Consider the following 18,411-nt stretch of genomic DNA (forward strand, 5'->3'; position numbering starts at 1 on the left):
GCCCTGTGAGCTCTTGCTTACAAGAGCTTATAGTTTCATAGTTTCATAGTAGCTAGGGTCAGGAGCGACCTGAACAGATCATCCAGCCTGACCCCCTGCCACAGGCAGGAATGAATGCTGGGTTCACAAGACCCCAGACAGGTGACCATCCAACCTCCTCTTGAATTTGTCCAAGGTAGGGGCGAGGACCACTTCCCTGGGAAGTTGGTTCCACATTTTGGTCACCCTAACTGTAAAATATTGCCTTCTGATCTCTAACCTAAACCTATTCTCCATCAGCTTATGACCATTGTTCCTCATCACCCCAGGTGGTGCTGGGGAGAAAAGGGCTCTGCCTATTTGCTGTTGTTCTCCCCTGATGAGCTTGTAGGCAGCCACCAGGTCCCCCCTCAGCCTCCTCTTGCTGAGGCTGAACAGGTTCAGATTCCTCAGTCTCTCCTCGTAGGGTCTGTCCTGCTGCCCTCTCACCAAGTGGGTGGCCCTCCTCTGAACCCTCTCCAGGCTGGCCACATCCCTTTTGAAGTGCGGAGCCCAGTACTGGACGCAGTACTTCAACTGCGGCCTGACCAAAGTCACATAGAGGGGGAGTATCACCTCTCCGGACCGGCTTGAGATGCACCTTTGGATGCATGACAAGGTATGGCTGGCCTTGCTGGCTGCGGTCTGGTATTGGTGGCTCATGTTCATCTTGGAGTCAATAATGACTCCAAGCTCCCTTTCTGCCTCTGTGCTGTCAAGAAGGGAACTCCCCAGCCTGTATGCATGCTGTGGATTCCTTCTCCCCAGGTACAGCACCCTGCATTTGTCTACATTGAACCCCATCCTATTCTCATCTGTCCACTTTTGTAGTCTGTAGCTTATACATCTGTAGCTTATACATCTACAATTCACTTAGTCTATCAGGTGTATCTCTACCCTGTCTTCTGTCTCTCTTCTGTTTACTGATGGATATAGGCAGATGATGTATGCTATTTCATGTCGGCTGCACCCTCCAGTGCCTAGGAATTTCTCAGGCTAGGCATATCTTGCTTATCTTGGCCTGAGATGAAAAAAAAAAAAAAACATTGCACATCCTGCTAACAATTTTTTCAGCTCTTAGATGACCCAATAAGTGAGTGAACATCGTGCTTTTCCATTTTATGTATTTTTCAATACTACTGTCTTTACTTGTATAAAATTAAGGACTGTTCATACAGTCCATGGTTGCAGGATGGACCATCACTCCCTTTTGATTAGTTTTGTCTACAAATGGCAGAACAAATCAAAATAAGCTCAATTAAAATTTCAAAATGGTGGTATAAGCATGCTCATTAGGACAAATAAGAGTTTTGATGGCCAAGCTGACTATTCAGTTTTCACACGTATTTGATCTCATTTAATTATTCTCCACTGAATTTAGCAAAATTAGTCTTCTGAACTATATGGACGCATAGGCATGGCCCCTCAAAACTAATCCTATTCTCAGGGCAGGGCAGGGGGATTCTGTCATCCATTGTCTGCTGTATTTAATATCACTGGATGATGTGAATAAATAAAACAATAAATAAATAAAAACAATACATAAATAAATAAAACTCCCTTCTCCCTACCCACAAAGAAACATGATATCTTTGGGCTATACAAATGTACCCATTTAACACAACTACATACCTTTGATGCCCTAATGATTTTTTAGCCACAGCTCATACCTGTATTGTTTAATATACTTTGGTTATGTGTTTTGTTTTCTGACTACAGCTAGGGTTTTGGTTTGTTGGGCTTTTTTTGCTTGCAATTTTTTTTTTTTGCAGTTAATGAGACAAGTTCAAGCACGGTAGAATGCGGCTGATGTGTATACAATGTTAGCAGGCATGGATTTATTCCAGTATATTTCGACTTCATGGCTGCATGCTTTTCTGATTATACTCATGTCAACACCAAGGCTATTGGTAATGCAAAGAATGCTGAAATAGTTAACATGTGTGAGTCAAAACATTTAAGCTCAGATATGGGCAAGGGGCAACAGGAGCTGTTGATTGTGATTTTCCTGGAAACCCTTGTATATAGGGAGTGTGCTTATATTGCAGCCCTCTTTCTGCAGGAATGTATCCTGAGGTCAGTGGGTTGTATAGTCTATCAGTTCCCTTGAACAAGGGCTACTGATGTATCCATCCTGTTCAAGTACAGCTTTAAGGTAGAAAAACCTCCTCATTCTTTTCTTTATGCACACACAAGCGAGTGCATACTGACCCATCTGATGTTTCAGTATTTTCAATGAATACAAGTTCATTTTCTAAGTTAGAGCTTTGGGAAGCAACAGATTTATTCCTTTAGATGACACAGCAGGGAGGTCTGATCCAAATCCTGCTCCATAATTTGTGGCTTCTGAATGAAGGGGAAGGTACTTTGCTAGACTTCTTGGAACTGAAGGTCATACCATGAGTCATTTGAAATGTAATATTTCTCTCAAGTTTTGTAATAACGTGCCTCATATGAATGATAACTTTGTCACAATAATTCCTGTATTCTGACTGAATGACTATTTGGCCTTTTAACTGCTCTAGGAGCATTAGAAGTAAAGGTTGTAGTATATGAAATTGGGAAGGTAATTTTAACATATATGGATTACCAACACAGTCTAAGCTTTCACATATGATTTCTGTTTCAAAGAAATTTCTAGTATGACCATTCCTTTGGAGGACAACACTACTGCATTTGCTTAATTTGAAAATTAAACCATTTCTTGTTCTTTCTTCACACATATGAATAGAATGAGCCAAACTACAAATACTGGAAGAAGCCAACTGAATATGTACATTATGATTATTTTGGCATAGGTGTGTACCAGATGTCAGTATCAGAAGCAGCCGTTCCAGGTGAAGAAGTAGGAAGAGTGAAGGCCAAAGATCCAGATATTGGAGAAAACGGCTTAGTGAGCTACAGCATCATTGATGGAGATGGTATGGATATGTTCGAAATTACAACGGATTATGAGACTCAGGAAGGTGTTGTAAAGCTTAAGAAGGTAAACAATGCTGCTCTTTCCAACTTGTCACTGTACTTCTCACTCTTCATTTCTTTTCTGAGATAAACTAGAACAGCAGTAGATCAGTACTCAAGCTAAAATTATGATAAATGCAATTTTATGTAATTTGTTTATGAAGCTGTGATTAAGTTTCAGTATCCCATTTCACTGTTATCTAATCATGCCTTGAACCAGAATGGAAGGGCATACTTATGAACAGAAAGCAGCATTACATAAAGACTTTTCTGTGCTTTTTAACATATTTTTAGTCTTTAAAGTCATTCTGTGCCCAGCTGCCACTTGAGCAATCAACACCTTTTGCTCCTCAAGACATACGGAGTATTAATTCAGAAATAAATGCTGGGATTACTTTGGTTTTAATCAAGTATTCATTTTCAAGTTGACAGTGTCACCTGAATTTTAAAAATTGTGCAAAACATAGAGGGTTTGTATTTTGATTTTTTTTTACACTGTTTTTTAAAATCAGCATTCCTTCCCTGACATTTTGTATATATAGAAAGAAAAGGGTTGGGGTACATGGCATGAAAAGGGTAGTGCTCTCTACTTTATGATTCTGTGAAAGTAAGAAAAGCACATAGCACAATCTTATATCCCTATCAAATGATTCTGCAGTTTGACTAACTTAGACTCATCTCAAATAGTTTGTGTCCACAACCCTGAAACAGTTCCCTTTGGATACATTGCTAATGTGACTGCAAATAGCAATCTGGACACCTAATAGAAAGCCATGCTAAAATAAATTTCTATTCTAATAAAGCCTTGCACAGCACTGAGACCAACCAAACACTTTGTGTTGGTTTAATTTGTATTGAGATGGCCGCAGGTTCTCTGTTCTTTACATCACTAGAAAGTGTTGATCTCAAATTGTCATTCCAAGAGCTGTGGCATCACTGCCCTTCAGCTCAGGGGCAAGTGAAACTGTACATGCAACAACTAAGACAAACTCAGGCATACTCCCCAAGGGTGAAATCTGGAGCTTCCTATGCACTCACTTCCTTACTCTCAAAGCAGGGTAAAAATAAGATTGGATCCAAGTTAAGAATTGGCATTTCTGAGCGGTCATGGTCCTAAGAATTCACATGAGCACTTGCTACAAGCTCCCTTCTCTGGCTTCAGTCCTGTACCTTGAGGGCCAAGCAGCAATGTCTCATTAATGCAGAATTTTATTCCACTGCACTCCCTGCTTTGCTCATTACTTGTTACCTTCTGCAATATGCACCTGTGCTATGTGAATCATAGCCCAAACAGCTGCTAATGTGGAAGAAATTGGACATTTATCTATTAACTGGCCTGCTTCTAAATCAATTTTTATGGGGATAAACTTTTTTTTTTTCAAAATCAGGACCTCAACTGGGAAGAGGGGGTTCTTTTCCATACTGCCATGCCATGGACATGCCTGCCAGCTTAATAAAATCTCTAATATAATAAGAATATGCGCCTAAGAGATGAGTAGTTGAATCTCTAGTGTAACAATGTTGTTACTCTGTTGCATCAAAAAGGCAATACCTGGATTTGAACAAACAAGCAAATATGACAAGCAAACAAATCAGTGCCCTGTGTTATTCCCACCCTAACAATGTAACATCTGAGATCTGTGTCTCACATCAGCTACCAAACCAACAGGTTTTAATCCAGTGCAGTACCGAGTAGTCCTGTGAGACTCTAAGCAATCTCCACTCCTATTGCTTTCAGTGAAAATTGAGAGTGATAACAAGAAGTGCTCAGCATTTAGCAGGTCCAAGCCTAGTTTTAATAACAGAGAAGAAATGGCTATGGAAACCTCATCTTCCCATACCCTATGAATGCAACCCACATCCTAGTAACTAATTAACATGGGATAATAGGATTTAATCCCATGTTTCTGTCATGCCAGTACTGAGAAATCTGTTGCTTTTGAAGTATCCATTCAAGCAGTACAGAATCAGGGATGTTTGTGTATTCCTAGTCTATCACCAGATCCTCAGCTAATGAAATAATTACAAAGCTAATGCCCCTACAATATTTAGATAACAATGTGTTTTAGTACAGTTAACTGAACTGGAATTTATCAATTATCCAGTCGCATTTCTTTTTGAAAAAGGAGCCTCCTTATACCCAATTTCATTGCTGCTATTAGCTCTCAAGGTCTCATATAGGATCCCAGCTGCTGACTAGCTTATGCCAAATAGTTCAGATGCATTAGATTATGTGCCTGAAAGCTGTAGTGCTTGTTGGGTTCAATAAACATAGGCCTATGTGAATGAGAAGAACTACACAACAGGATTTATTTTGGACCAGTAAGCAAGCCCTATGTCTGCCTCTGACTAACTGGCTTAATTGAGAAACAATCTCCCAAGTCCCAGCTCTTCTCAGAACTTAGAAACCGTCCTCCAATTCCCAATGCTTCCCAGTCTCCTTAGTTAGGGAACATCTTTAAATTATAGTTTTTATCACTATTGAAGTATGCCTAGAACAATCCTTAGTATGAATTGTCATTTCCTTGCTTCCTCAAGCATGAACGTATGAAAGACAACATGTGTTATATCTTTCATTTCCTTTTCATACGTGTCCTGAACCAGCAATTTTCTGCTAGTATCTTAATATTTATACATTAAGGGCTGTTCTGTTCACCTGTTGAGAATTGGCTATTCAATTCAGAAAGACACCATGCTAAGCACAAATACAATTTAGTTAATAGTTTTATCATTAGGAAGAGCTTGTATGATCTGGTAACTGTGTCAGATGATCAATGCCAGCATCTGTTTCCCTTATATATGCCAGATCCTCAACTCTGTGGTAGGTATTTGGTTCCAGTTCACCACCATCGACTCTCAAGCAGATGGAGTCAGCTTCTGGAGCATTCACTATTTAGCATAGGGCCACTACAGCTTCTCTTCCTGGGCGGGAGGCTTGTTTGGCATAAAAAGGAGAGTTACGGCTCTTTTCTGCTCTACCTTGGGAAAGCCACCTCCTTTCCTTACTGCATCCTCCTCATAACATACTCTTGGTGCTGGAACTGCAAATCAGTAAGGACATCCCCAGCTGAGGAGAAGGGGATGGTTTCCAGAGCAACATAGTGAATGCAGAGCAGGACAAAGGGTCTTCCTCATTGTTTAGCCCTTTTCTTCACAAAATCGGTGGTGTAGCCCCTTTCTTTCAATCTGTATGACATTTTCCATAGACATTATAGACATTAGGGGCTGGAAGGGACCTCAAGAGATCATCGGGTCTAGCCCCAAATATTTTAAAAGTTTCATACACTTGGCTCCAGATATATTGAAACCTACCATGTATCTGTTTTATAAGCATTCTGTTGTCAGGCACTAAGGAATTGCTTATGACCATATATGTTGACTCTTAACTTTCCAATTTTGTTAGCTCTGTCCAATGAATGCACCATCTTCTTACAGGTTTTAGATTTTGAAACCCAGAAGTTCTACAGTCTGAAGGTAGAAGCAGCCAATGTACATATTGATCCTAAGTTCATCAGCAATGGACCTTTCAAGGATACAGTTACTGTAAAGATTACAGTGGAGGATGCTGATGAGCCCCCTATCTTTTTAGCACCCAGTTATATCCTTGAAGTACAGGAGAATTCAAACCTTGGTACTGTGGTTGGAAGAGTACATGCCAAAGACCCAGATGTTGCAAATAGTGCTATAAGGTATACTTTGTTTGTATGGCTACATGGGTGGATGGGTGGATGGATGGATGGATGGATGGATAAATAGATAGAGGTTGACTTTTTCAGTTGGTACACAGAATTAGGTGACCTCCTAAATTTTGGAAGGAACAATATTAATGACAATGTAAATAAGTGCAATGATATAGTATGTTTATATACGTCTTTGCATAAGATGTCCTTTTCCACATTTTCTCAGGGTCATATAATTAGGAAATGTTTGATGTAAATGTGTCATAGCTGTGTTTATATTTTAGATATTGCAGTATTCACAGAAACCAACTACCATTATATGGTATATATGCCATAAACTACCAAACAGGTACTATTGTAGGAATTTTTTTCTACCAGCGCAGTTGCAATAGAAATAACTAAGTGTTAACTTTTAATTCCAAGTTACAGCTTTCCTGTATACCCTCTTTCTTCTGAGTATTTCACATGTGTGTTTTATAGTTTCATCTCCTCACTATTAACTAAGGTATAAAGCTATTTAAAATGTTTATTTGGCAAAACATATACTACTAAGTGGATGTTTGAAAATTGTGGTAAAACAAGCAATATAATAGGCAATATACTATAAAACAAACAGTTAATCACCATGCCAGTAAATAATTCTTATGTTTAATTACGAAATTTCAATCTCTTTTAGGTATTCAATCGATCGTCACACTGACCTTGAAAGATATTTTAGTATCAATCCAGAAGATGGTTACATTAAGACCATAAAACCTCTGGATAGGGAAGAAATTGCCTGGCATAACATCTCTGTCTTTGCAACTGAAGCTCGTAAGTTTTCCACTGAGGATTTTAGCTCAGTCATACAAGTGCTGTATTGCTCTCATTGTTTATATGACATACAGCAGCTGAAATAATACAAAGCAGAAATGCTTCATTTTTGATTTTTTGATTTGGTTGTACTTTGATAGAACCAAAATAGCATTTTTGTTTCCATTTTATTTTATTTATTTATTTTTTCTTATAGACAATCGACACCAGGAAGCCAAAGTTCCTGTAGCAATTAAGGTCCTTGATGTCAATGACAATGCTCCAAAATTTGCAGCAGTCTATGAAGCATTTATTTGTGAAAATTCTCAGAGCAATCAGGTATCATTTGTCTGTTATGTTCCCCTGGCGGGCACATTCTTTCTTTAGGGGTTTGAGCTCTGCTTTGTGTGGGAGTTAGCAGCTGGGCTGTTATTTTAAAGTTTTGGCATAGGTACTTTGAGCAAATAAAGAAGCACTTTTTTGTTTGCCAGCAGAGGTGAAACAAAACAGTACAAACCCACAACACTTTAAAGTCTACATTCTGAATGGTGCAGCCCATAAGCATATGCCAGCATTCATACAGCAGAAGCACAATGATAGGGCGTTCAGACAGTAGAAAAATGCACTGCTTTCTGGGACAGTGTAGCCCAAACATGTATACATTCACACTCTGTCCATATATAAATCAGTTAAGATTATCCTTCCTACCACTAGCTTTTGGATAGGGTTAGGATCAATTAGAAGAGTAGAGGCCAACTTTTTTGGCAGGTGTGCCACAAATTAAGCCCCTTGCTCTCCAGAGTGCCACTCCAATCTCCTTTCTTGGTCCAGTCTGCTGCCTGGCTTTCTGTTCGATGCCCTGTTCTTCCTGTCTGATCTGCTGCTCTGCTTTCCACTCCTTGCCCTATCTGCCACGGTGCTGCCTGTACCCTCTCTGACGTGCTGTGCGCCACACACACAGACTGCCCATGCCACTTGTGGCACACGTGCTGGATGTTGACAACCCCTGAACTAGAATATGGATCCATGTATGAACCAAGTATTTCAGCTTAAACGATTGCCAGTTCAGGGACATATACGGATATCCTCAAATCTGCCCAGAATTCATTCATATTGTATTGATTTGTATTGATTAAGTACAGTAATACAAAAGGTAATATATTTAAGCTTTTGTCCTCAGCACATTTATAAGAGTAAATACTTTCCTTTTTCCTTTTTACCTTTGGCTTTCAAAATTCCTAATATTAAAAGCCTTATTAGAATGCAATGTGCAATGTACCCACAAAGGATCTACTTGTTTACAGACTACCTTTCTTTTTCAGCCATTTATTACAATTACTGCTGATGACAAGGATGATGCTGCCAATGGACCAAGATTTATCTTCAGTTTACCACCTGAAATTATTCATAATCCAAATTTTACACTCAGAGACAACAGAGGTTTGTAGCAAGGTTCATTATATACTTGTGTCTAGAAAAGTGAACATAGAAAACTAATGACAATTATAATATAATACAGCAATATTTCCATTAACCTTGACTGCCTATCTGCCTCTTAAGGTTTGCAGCCCCCTCCTCCCCAAAAACCCCCAAACCAAACAATAACAATTGGATGGGTAGAGATTTTCCTTGGAATATTACAGTGCATGTTCACCGTCCTTAATATTATAAAGACACGTGGTAGGTTTCATAATCACACACATAATATAAATCATATACATGCTATAATAGTTCCACAAATTCATGATTATTAACATGATTATTTTCCTGCCACAGAAACCAAAGTATTTAATTTTCCAGGAAAGTATTTTTAAAAATTGAAGCGTAGTACTTGAGAGAGAACTAGCTTGTTTCTTAAGATTGTGGTCCCAGTTGTATTGATTTAAATCATGAAATCAAAGAGGTTACTCCAGATTGTCATGATCATAAAAACACAGGGGAGTACTGAGCCACTCAATTCACCCATGAAATTCTCTGGTTTAAAATTTACTAGACTTATAAAACTAACTGCCTTATTTTGGCACCTTTTCTTCCTTCCTGAATATTAACCTGAAATAGAAATACCATCAGAATTCACTGGCCAAATATCTTGCAGTGCACTTAATAAGACTGAAGGACTATGGGTACTTAAAATTAAACCTCAATCTGGAACAGCCAGATATGAAACAGATAAAGGTCCCTGCATACAACATACATTTATTTTTTAATTTTTCTTTACTTTAAAATAGTAAACTTAATTGAATATGTTGTTTTAAAAGACAATTTAAAAAAACAAGAACATTTGAGATTCTTCACCTGAGATCTTGTAGGCCAGGTTTCACCTTGAAAGTCTCTGGGAAGGACAAGACTGCACAGACAGATAATGGGCTAGACTTTCACCTTTAAAGACCTGTTTCAAATTGAGATTAGGAATGAGTTTAGCAGTATCAGTGAAATGCCTAATGGATATTAGTTTGTATCACAAGCCTACCAGAAAAATTGGCATAATTTTGTATAACTGGCAATCGATTCAAACAAATTCAGGTCTAAAATATCAGAGGGGCATCCCAGGTCAGAATTAAGATTCATTGAAACAGCTGCACGGAGATGTTAGCAGTGCCCAACTCCAGCCAATTCTTTTAATCCTCCATTTCCACATGCATCAAATTCAGCTTTTTTTTTTTTTTTCTTTCAATGAAAAAATTAACCCAGATTGAAGGCTTTATAATGGAAATGCTGGTGGTCTACTGAATATAATGGCTTTATGTGGCACCACTGCAGTAGATTATTTAAAAAAGACAATGGTGTTTTAAGTCCACATTATTTTGTTTTAGAGAAGATAAATAACAGTGTAACAAAATCCTTCCTTTCCTTTTACATTTCTATGTTATATCTCCAGAATTTTTATACATTCTTTAATGTAGTTAATATATTCACCTACACTTTATAAGAAAATTTTACCAAAGTAGTTAATTTAACTTAAAAGATTATTTTAGAATGCAAAATGAAGAAGTTAGACTTCTTTGTACTTCAAGATAGTAAACTGTTTCAGAGAGAGGATGTGTTACAATTTGCAAGTGAAATAAATTATGTGATCATTTAAAGTTTCTTTTTCATTTGTAAATCAGAGTAATTTTTATATCATGCCACTTTTCAGGGGATATTGCTAGTTTCAAAGAAAAATGGCTTTATTAGCTGTGGAGACCAGTTAATGAAAACTCCAATGTTTAGGTCTATTACAGAACTTTATAGTGAATACAGTCCTATAATTATCATTTAATAGAGTTTCTTTCTACCAGCTCCAGAAGTAATTACATATTGCAGTAATCCAAAAAAGTAATCACATTCTATATCCTATTAATAGCCTACTGTGTTACCAAGTTTTTCAGCTGAGACTATTTTCCATAGAAAACATGAGATAATGGGTTATCTCACGCTGTGATAAAGCATCAAATTACTTGAGCGCTGAGTGTTTATTTACATTATACCATGTAAGTAAACATCAGTACGTTTGCCCAGACCGTGTATACATTTGATGTCTGACCCTATTTCCATTGAAAGCAGGGTGTTTTGAAAGGCCTGTACTAGCTTTGAAAAAAACTAAAATAAAGCGCCAGATTGCTCAGACATGCATTTCCTGCTTTTAGCCCCAGATCCACCCTAAGGCCATTGTGACCAATTCATCTTGTGAAAAGAGCCACCAGAAGACCAAATATAGTTAACAGAGTTAAAAGTGGTGTCTTAGCCTTGTATAGTCCTCTACAGAAGGACCAATTTTCTCCTCTTACTCCTTGTCACTGATAATTTGAAATAATATTCTGGAATGGATAAATATATAAAAAGATTTCCTAAAGACTCAGGATCCAATCGCACTGCCATTGAAGTGGCGAAATTCAATCTTATTTCAATACCAACATGCTCTCAGACTTTCAGTGGCACATCTTTGATCCTTTGAGACCTTCAATAATAGATGTGTTCACTGGTGCGATTCTCCTTTTTTTTTTTCTATCATGAAATTTTCCCCAGTAATAATCACTGCCTGATGGTGATTCAAGGCAATTAGAGCCAGAAGGTCATTTGGTCCTCCCTGCTGAGTCAACCCTGTCACCTCTGAAAAAGTAGATAACAGCATGGACTCTGCAGTTAGCTTCCCTTATCGAACAACTGTTTGTTTCTTTAAGAAAAATGCATTAACAGTATAATAGAACTAAAATAACAGTCACTTTTGTGGAGAAAGGAACTTGGAAACCTTTGGCAAGACTCTTAGAGGCAAAGAGGAAAAGGAAAGATTTGGAAATAAATAATGGTGGATGTGATGCCATTTTTACTTTCAATGCTAATAATTTCACAAAGACTACTGGTCACCTTATCACTTTGTGATACCTGGCTGATGGGGTTCCTCAGAGAACAGAGCCTGAAAAAATGAAAGTCCTTTCTTTCATAGATTGTAGCAAGAAGGTATTTGGGATTGTGTTACCTTAGATTGCTAGCCAAGTAGTTGCAACATGGGCTATGTCAGAAAAAAATAGGACTATTTTGTTCAGTTGCGGTTTTTTGTGTTTCTTGGCTTAAAAATATCACTTTACCTGGATCACAAATTACGCTGTATTTTTGCACGCAGAGACATGAAAATGATGAACGTACTATTCTGGATCATATAATATCTTTATCTTAATAAGCTTTTCCTGTCTCCTTCAGATAATATGTTCTTTCTGGACATGAGTCATGGACATGAGGAAAGTAGAGGAAGCAACTAATCTTTCCTATGGGTTGCAATGATGTTGTAACCATGATGGTACAAGAAATATTTGAAAAGCAAGGATTTTTGCAGCTTATATCTTTTTATTGGGCCAGCTGCATGATTAGGATAGACACAGACAAGCTTCTGAAAGCAGTGCATTTTTCTTCAGGTCAAGTGTTATCTGACCTGAAGAAGAAAGATTGTTTAAGTCTATCCCAACCATGCAGTTGGTCCAGTAAAAGAGCACCCACAGAAACCCTGATCTTTCTTTGTTGCTTTTGATTGGCCCTCCTTTTTACTCTTTAAAAATGTTTAAATAAGTTTCAAAGTTTTTTTCTGACTCCCTGGAATACCTGGAGGCTGATGCTGTTTAATGAGAAGTAATTTGTTGAGGTAAAAATGGGATCTTTCAGTTATGTTCACCCAGTTGTTTTATCGGACTTACCCATTCTAAACCTTGGCTCGTGATTACAGATTAAATATGGAAAAACTTACAAGACTGTATAAATAGCCTTGGTATTTAATTACTTCTCATTTAGTGGGCAGAGGGTGGGGGGAAGAATACTTAGAAAAACACAGAACCAGGAATTAAGTTAGATATGGGAACAAATTCAGCCATGGGGTAATTCTATCCAATTCCCTGGAGTTTTGCCAACTGACATCTGGGCTGAAATTTTGCCATCTTTTTCTTATTTCTAGTGTTGGAATATTTTTTTAACTGCCAAGAGCTAGCAAAAGTATAGTGCATTTAAAACTATCAGCTTCAGAGGTAAAATTTACTGTATGTATAGCACAGTTATTGCTACATATTAATTTGATGAACTCTGCACAAAGTACAATCCAAATTGCCAGTCCATACAAGGTATTCAGAGTGGAAATGATCTTCTATCGTATGGCACACAAGAAAAAGGTGACTATGGCTTAGATCTTTGATTTGTGGCCTATCTATATGGTAATATTACATTGAAGTTTCATTACCATAAGGTAATCAAATCACCAAGGGAATTAGCCGATCAGATAATACTATAAATTGTAAGTATTTTGATTGCCTAGCAGATAACAATTTGGGATTTGTTGGATCTGGAAGTAGTGCTCTCAAAGCCTCATCTGTAGTTTTCAGGCAGCTGCATCCACTACAGCAGAGGTAACCCTCCTCCATCAGTCTGCGAGTTTCTTTGTCATGATGGAAATCTGTCCTCTCGTGAGGCTTTATTTGCCTGACAAGAAATGGATCATTATCTGCAGAACAGAGAATGCTGTGGAATGGTTTGACTGTATGTCAATATGCAACATATTAGTTGCTGATATTACTTAAAGCTAAAAATGCAGATAAGGCACCAGATGCCAAATTTCAAGACACAGCACATTGTTGCGAGTCTGTTCAGAGCTCCAAATAAAAAAAGCCAAAATGACCGGTTCGTGCCCACTATGAACATGCAAAACAGCTGTCCCATCTGGCAGGACTCAGCTGCCTCTGTGGAAGCATACTTGTCTTCTGGTATAGCAGAGCCCTCCTCATTCAGGCTGAGGTCTGTGCTAGAGGTGGGTGCACAATGCATGGCCAGTGTAAAGAGGGCCTAGGTGACAGTGGAAAGATAAATCAAATAGGACTTGTATGGAAAAGAGCTGAGCAGTATCATCCTTTCCATGAACCACTTTTGCTGGATTCCATCTTCAAAAAAGCTAGAGGGCATGCGGCTTGGACAGATAACGTTCAATCTGGTGTAGAAAAGGAGCAGGCAAACAAAAGGAACTCCTACACTGGAGTATCTTTGCCTAGTTTTTCCAAAGAAAGAGGGGTAAAACTATACCAGTGTAAATACCTTATACCTGTGTAAAGATCATGTTTCCAGCAATTTTAAGCGAGTTGTTTGCTTAAAGCAAGTAGGCTATGACCCGTTTTCTTGACATCTATCAGCAAGGCTCTGTAATAACAACCACTACATGCAGCTTCCCCAAGCTGGCTGCTCATCTTTCAGCACTGGAGCCCATTATAACTTACTTCAATGTGTGAAAGCAATGTAAGCAACACTGGCACAAATGTGTTATCTGTTCATGCCCACAGAATGAATGTCTTCGCTGTCTTATTAGATGACCCTAATCCCCTACGGACACCTGTAGATCCACCAGGGCTGGCAACTGTGGCAGATATTGTTCCCTTCCTGTAGTAATATGCACAAAGAAATCCCCATCAATTTTTCATTCTAAAAGTTTTCTCCATTAGTTTTAATGTAAGAAACAAGGATCTTCCCATTAGGTCTAATTTATTCACAGCTTTTTATAGAAATGGCACTGGTCAGATCATTAAATGAAGTTTTATGAATCACATTATTAAATTCTGAAATTTACGCTGAGTCTTCCACAGGAAAATGATTAATCACCTGTAGTACCCAAAAGCAGAAGCAAAATGGTGCCATTTGGTCGGAGGAAGGGAAGAAACTTTTTTCAGTAGATAAAAGAACTGTTTTACATTTTTTTGTTTTTTTTTTTCTCTTAGATGAAGAAGGGGCTGACGAACAGGCTTGGGCAATCTGATCTGGATTTTAAATAAATCAAAACTTTTCTGAGAGTCTGAACAACTTGGAAAAAATTATTTCTGCCACACATCTTAAGGGTTTGCAGTTTTGTGCGTTCTGGTTCAGGCTGAGAAATACCACAAACCGTGTTCAAGTTTTCGTGGTATTTCCTGACTGAACAGAAGTGGGAAACGATGCAAATTGCATCAGATTTTACGTAGTCTTCTGGTTAATTTTGTTGCCCCATACTGGGATAATAATTTGGATAATACTGAGATATTATCCAAACTGAAATTCAGACTGCATCACTAAGATAAAAAGGAAAGTAATGAGCTATAGTTTACAGTGAAACACTTGTTCACTGTAAACTATAGCTCCAAAAAACACTTGAACTTTATTCAGAAAAAAAGAAACACTTCAGATTGTTCAGAAAAATGATGTAATTTGTTGTTTAGGTTTTTGTGTCATCATGGTTTATATTTTCTTGGATCAAAGAGTCTCGCGATGATATATTGCTCTGTCAAATATTATTCACTTAAATATGTTTCACCATAATGGCCACTCGGAATACTGGAGGTCTTATTTGGCTGTTTGTTGTGTATATCTTACTTTGATTTCAAACAGCATTGTATTCAGTTAGGATATTTTTTTTCAGAAAGATTTAGTCCTCCGGTTTCTCTTGAACACAAAGATCTTGATACCATGATCAGTGAAACAAAAGCTGCCGATACCAAAATTTGGTAAATCAATGGGTGTTCTTCTTTCCACGTCCCCATTGCCTTATTGGGTGAGAACCAGTGTCCTGGCAATGCTTACTCTGTGGCTTAGTGCTGTGGACTGTGAATTCCTGGAAAAGTTGGATGGAGTCCTGTTTGCAGCAGTGAGCACCATAGTCCATGTTGATTATTAGCAGAATCGGGTCCTTTCTTGTGACATGCTTATTTTTTTTAAGTGAGCGTTTTTTCTCGCATTGGAATTCTACATGTTGAACTGGAATACCTAAAGTAGAAAATTCAGTATTGTGTGTAGCAAAGTATAATACTTAATTGCTCTTGTTGCCATTAGGAAGGAAAGAAAAACTTTACTGATATGAATAAAGCGTTAGAAAGGTCAAAGCAACTGCAGCAAAATATAACTTCAGTATTTATGAACAAGACAAGGCTGAGGATAAATTGTCTGATTAATGAGTATTTCCTTTGTTCAAGCAGATAACACAGCAGATGTTCTCGTTAGACGTGGAGGCTTTAGTCGACAAAAGCAGGACCTATACCTTCTTCCTATTGTTATAAGTGATGGTGGAATCCCTCCCATGAGCAGCACCAATACGCTGACTATTAAAGTCTGTGGCTGTGATAGTCAGGGCTCCATGCTCTCATGTAATGCTGAAGCCTACATCCTCAATGCTGGACTTAGCACAGGAGCTTTAATTGCCATTCTTGCTTGCATCGTGATTTTGTTAGGTAAGGAAAGTCCCTACCTTCTATTCTTTCATTTGCTTGCATTTAAATGTTCATCCAGATTTATCCACATTTGATATTTGTTATATTCTCCCCAAAAGGTCCCCTTCTTTAAAAGCCTTTGCTTCCATTTCTCTGGAGTAATGGTCCTATCGAGCCTGATGTATGCTCTTTATTGTGTTCCGGACAGTATTGATAAACTCTGTTGGGCACCCTCTAAATCCCCTTACGAATCATCATGTTACTCAGTCCATAACAGTGGTTAAAAGAGTCAGGGCATAAAGTTTTTGATTTGAGGATTTTTTTCCAGGTGTCAGGTTCCTTACTGTGCTAAAATGCAGTGAGGTGTGTCTACTATATGACTCTAATCTCCCTTGTGTTGAGGGGGAAAAAGGGACAAATAAGTAGCTTAGGAGACTTGCCAGTGACAGAAGTCGTGGAGCACCAGAAACATCCTGAGGATTGCTCAGATAGGTTTTTTGAAACCGCCTAAGCATGTATGAAAGTAGACTTGGAGAGTGGCCTAACTTTCCTTCTTGTATTTTTTTTTCTGTAGTCATTGTAGTATTGTTTGTAACACTGAAAAGGCAGAAGAAGGAGCCCCTTATTGTCTTTGAAGAAGAAGATGTCCGAGAGAACATTATTACCTATGATGATGAAGGGGGTGGAGAAGAGGACACTGAAGCCTTTGACATTGCTACTTTGCAGAACCCTGATGGCATCAATGGATTTATTCCTCGTAAAGATATAAAACCTGAGTATCAGTATATGCCAAGGCCAGGGCTTCGGCCAGCTCCAAATAGTGTTGATGTTGATGATTTTATCAACACAAGAATACAAGAGGCTGATAATGATCCAACTGCTCCTCCTTATGACTCTATTCAGATCTATGGCTATGAAGGAAGAGGCTCAGTGGCTGGTTCACTTAGCTCCTTAGAGTCAGCGACAACAGATTCTGATTTGGACTATGACTATCTACAAAACTGGGGACCTCGATTTAAGAAACTTGCAGACTTATATGGCTCCAAAGACACTTTTGATGATGATTCTTAACAATAAAGTTACAAATTTGGCCTTAAGAACTGTGTCTGATGTTCTGAAGAATCCAGAAGAAATGTAAGCAGGTATTTTTTTAAAAACCAAGAAAAGTCTCATTTAAACATTTAAGTTTGACAGAGAGGATTCCTTTGATTAAAAAGGACATCAAAGTGGTAAATACTGTGAAGTACCTTTTCTTACAAAAGGCAAATACAGAAGTTGGTTATCAACTTCACTAGAGAAATAAACCACTTATGAAGTACAAAATATTTAAATGAAGGAAAATTCTAAACGTGAACCTACAAATGAGGGATATCTTTTATGTATTATGAACATCTAAATCTTTTATGTCAAAGAAGCTTCCACAAATTAGAGAGGACAACAGTTCTGAGCTGTAATTTCGCCTTAAACTATGGACACTCTATATGGTAGTGCATTTTTAAACTTGAAATATATAATATTCAGCCAGCTTAAACCCATATGATGTATGTACAGTACAATGTACAATTATAATGTCTCTTGAGCATCAAACTTGTTACTGCTGATTCTTGTAAATCTTTTTGCTTATACTTTCATCTTGAACTAATACGTGCCAGATATAAAAACTCTGTCTTGTTGCAGTGGGAGGCGCCCTATTTCTATGTCATTTTTAATGTATCTATTTGTACAATTTTAAAGTTCTTATTTTAGTATACATACAAATATCAGTATTCTGACATGTAAGAAATGTTACAGCATCACACTTATATTTTATGAACATTGTACTGTTGCTTTAATATGTGCTTCAATATAAGAAGCAGACTTTGAAATAAAATGATTCTTTTTTAATTCTTGTTTTGGTTATTAAGCATTTAAGAAGAAAAAAACAACCCATAGTGTTTCTAATATCCCATTTCTAGTCCTGACTAATTTACTACAATTATGACTTTTAATAGCCCTATTTATTATGTGTTTGTAGTTGTTTTGTTGCCTTGTTAAGTGATTATTTAAAATCAAATACATTTTACAAATGTTTTTAGATAAAAATCTGTAATGTCTGGTGAACATTTTGTAGCGTCTCTAGCTACAGCTTGTGGCTGTTTCCAGAGTACAGCAATACCTTTCAGAACTATTGCACTCTGGATTTAATTTAATTTCTTTTAAACTTTCCCATGTAATGCGTATTTATCTTATAGTGTAGAACTTTTAGGGATATCAGAACAACTTTAAAAATGGATGGCAATACACTG

The 18,411-nt window shown here is 37.7% G+C and overlaps 1 protein-coding gene across 4 annotated transcripts in view; it reads left to right on the plus strand.

Moving 5' to 3' along the window:
- CDH11 (cadherin 11) overlaps positions 1-18,010 on the plus strand; it is a 117,825-nt gene extending 99,815 nt beyond the window's left edge. For 3 of the 4 annotated variants that reach the window (XM_006273673.4, XM_019492917.2, XM_059713886.1), the window contains exons 7-13: positions 2,817-3,004; positions 6,415-6,668; positions 7,336-7,472; positions 7,669-7,790; positions 8,774-8,891; positions 15,896-16,147; positions 16,701-18,010. In XM_006273673.4, coding sequence (XP_006273735.2) covers positions 2,817-3,004; positions 6,415-6,668; positions 7,336-7,472; positions 7,669-7,790; positions 8,774-8,891; positions 15,896-16,147; positions 16,701-17,197 — 1,568 coding nt within the window. In that variant the 3' untranslated portion in view covers positions 17,198-18,010. Of the gene's footprint in view, positions 1-2,816; positions 3,005-6,414; positions 6,669-7,335; positions 7,473-7,668; positions 7,791-8,773; positions 8,892-12,128; positions 15,101-15,895; positions 16,148-16,700 lie in introns of those variants that run through there. The other variant, XM_059713887.1, reaches the window with a different exon arrangement.
- The last annotated feature ends 401 nt before the right edge of the window (positions 18,011-18,411 follow it).

Source organism: Alligator mississippiensis, chromosome 10 (genome assembly GCF_030867095.1).
Source record: "Alligator mississippiensis isolate rAllMis1 chromosome 10, rAllMis1, whole genome shotgun sequence".
In the NCBI taxonomy this organism is placed as follows: domain Eukaryota; kingdom Metazoa; phylum Chordata; order Crocodylia; family Alligatoridae; genus Alligator; species Alligator mississippiensis.